This window comes from Sabethes cyaneus, chromosome 3 (genome assembly GCF_943734655.1).
Source record: "Sabethes cyaneus chromosome 3, idSabCyanKW18_F2, whole genome shotgun sequence".
NCBI classification, from domain to species: domain Eukaryota; kingdom Metazoa; phylum Arthropoda; class Insecta; order Diptera; family Culicidae; genus Sabethes; species Sabethes cyaneus.
Window position 1 is genome coordinate 1,518,446 of NC_071355.1, and position 2,054 is coordinate 1,520,499.

The 2,054-nt window shown below is 44.5% G+C and overlaps 1 protein-coding gene across 1 annotated transcript; it reads left to right on the plus strand.

Annotated features, from left to right (window-relative positions):
- Positions 1 to 708: 708 nt before the first annotated feature.
- LOC128743997 (protein lifeguard 1) lies at positions 709 to 1,558 on the plus strand. The gene is made up of 3 exons (XM_053840728.1): positions 709 to 828; positions 887 to 1,135; positions 1,199 to 1,558. The coding sequence occupies exons 1-3, from the start codon at positions 709 to 711 to the stop codon at positions 1,556 to 1,558; spliced, it is 729 nt and encodes a 242-aa protein (XP_053696703.1).
- The last annotated feature ends 496 nt before the right edge of the window (positions 1,559 to 2,054 follow it).

Sequence of the window (2,054 nt, forward strand, 5' to 3'; positions counted from 1 at the left end):
CTAAATTCTAGTATAAATTAAGTCCCGAATTCTGGTCTAAATTCTGTTTCAAACTCTGGTTCAAATTCAGTCAGTCCCTGTCCCAGTCCCAGTCCCAGTCCCAGTCCCAGTCCCAGTCCCAGTCCCAGTCCCAGTCCCAGTCCCAGTCCCAGTCCCAGTCCCAGTCCCAGTCCCAGTCCCAGTCCCAGTCCCAGTCCCAGTCCCAGTCCCAGTCCCAGTCCCAGTCCCAGTCCCAGTCCCAGTCCCAGTCCCAGTCCCAGTCCCAGTCCCAGTCCCAGTCCCAGTCCCAGTCCCAGTCCCAGTCCCAGTCCCAGTCCCAGTCCCAGTCCCAGTCCCAGTCCCAGTCCCAGTCCCAGTCCCAGTCCCAGTCCCAGTCCCAGTCCCAGTCCCAGTCCCAGTCCCAGTCCCAGTCCCAGTCCCAGTCCCAGTCCCAGTTCCAGTTCTATTAACAATATTTGAGTAAACAAAAGACCGCGGAATCAGAATAACATTTTAGAGATGTACAGAAGTTTTCGATTGAAGTTCAGAAGTGGGATTTCAACTCAAAAATACTCTTTTTATAGATTTTTGAATAAAAGACCACCACAGTTAGTTAGTTAGTTAGTTAGTTAGTTAGATGGTTTACAGCAATTAACGTCTCAATACTTCAATAGGTTACTCAATCTCCTTTAACCTTTTCAACCACGGCTTCCTATGGCTCGTCCTGCAATGGCCTCAAGCAGTTATGGCGGTGTCTACGATCCGGAGGATCAGAGCGTTAAGCAGTTCGACTTTACCGAGCAATCAATCCGGAGAGGATTCATGCGCAAAGTGTACTCCATTTTAACGGTAATTTGATGTTTCTTTTTCACTGCACTAATCAAATTAAATCACCGTAAATCCACAGACCCAGCTCAGCGTCACTCTTGGCTTCATAGTGCTGTTCATGTATCACGGTCCTACCAAGCAGTGGGTTCAGCAGCATCCGGAAACGTTTTGGATTGCATTGGGCGTGATGTTCGTCACCCTCATAACCATGGCATGTTGCGGAAGCGTACGCCGAAAGGCTCCAGCAAACTTTATATTTTTAGCCCTTTTCACCGTTGCCGAATCGTTTCTTCTTGGCGTTACCACCGCTCTATTTAGATCGGAAGAGGTGAAACTTTTTTCCAATATAAAAACTAGCAGGGTAATTGATTAATTTCGATGGTTGTTACAGGTACTGCTAGCCGTTGGTATCACCGCTGCCGTCTGCTTGGCACTGACCTTGTTTGCGTTCCAAACCAAGTGGGACTTTACCGTCATGGGTGGCATCTTGTTTGTGGCCGTCATTATTTTGCTCGTGTTTGGACTCATCGCGGTGTTTTTTCCGGGCAAAACCATAACTCTCATTTATGCCAGTCTGGGAGTCCTGCTGTTCAGCATTTACCTGGTTTATGATACTCAACTCATGATGGGCGGCCAGCATAAGTACAGTATTAGTCCGGAGGAGTACGTTTTCGCCGCTCTGAACCTCTACTTGGATATTATCAATCTGTTTCTGTTCATTCTTACCCTTATCGGCGGTTCTCGCGACTAGGCTGTCAATTTTGTGTGAAATAATATTTTCCCCAATCTGGTTTTAGTTTTGTAATGGTCGACAAAACATAAAGAGAGATCATTGCTCACTTTTCATTACTCACTTCTTATTACTCATTTTTTCATGCTTTTTCGTGCATAAATTCAAATATTTAGGTATCACGTGGGTTTCGACTTTAAGGCTGCTTGCACTTACACGAAATCTCATTATAAACTGTTAAATCTGGCCCGATCAGCAACATCGTAGTCGCAGTTGATTGAATTCTAACAGCATAACGATATTCTTCTACAAAACCTTTCACTTTCCAGACATCAACTAGGTTTAGGTTCAATCGAAATTCGAAATAAACAATCGGCATCAGACCCATGTCAGCACATAGTGTGCTTACATGTGGTTTTTTAATTTATTTTTAAGTCGTGCTTGAAGTTTACACATTTTTCAATAGTGACACAATTGACATGAATTTTATAAAATTTTATAAAATTCATGTCAATTG

What these genes read in the sequence shown, in the direction of transcription:
- LOC128743997 (XM_053840728.1), top strand. Translation starts at nt 709, where the DNA reads ATGGCCTCAAGCAGTTATGGCGGTGTCTACGATCCGGAGGATCAGAGC. An exon ending in AAGTGTACTCCATTTTAACG is followed by an intron (nt 829 to 886) that starts GTAATTTGATGT and finishes GTAAATCCACAG; the next exon opens with ACCCAGCTCAGCGTCACTCT. An exon ending in CTCTATTTAGATCGGAAGAG is followed by an intron (nt 1,136 to 1,198) that starts GTGAAACTTTTT and finishes TGGTTGTTACAG; the next exon opens with GTACTGCTAGCCGTTGGTAT.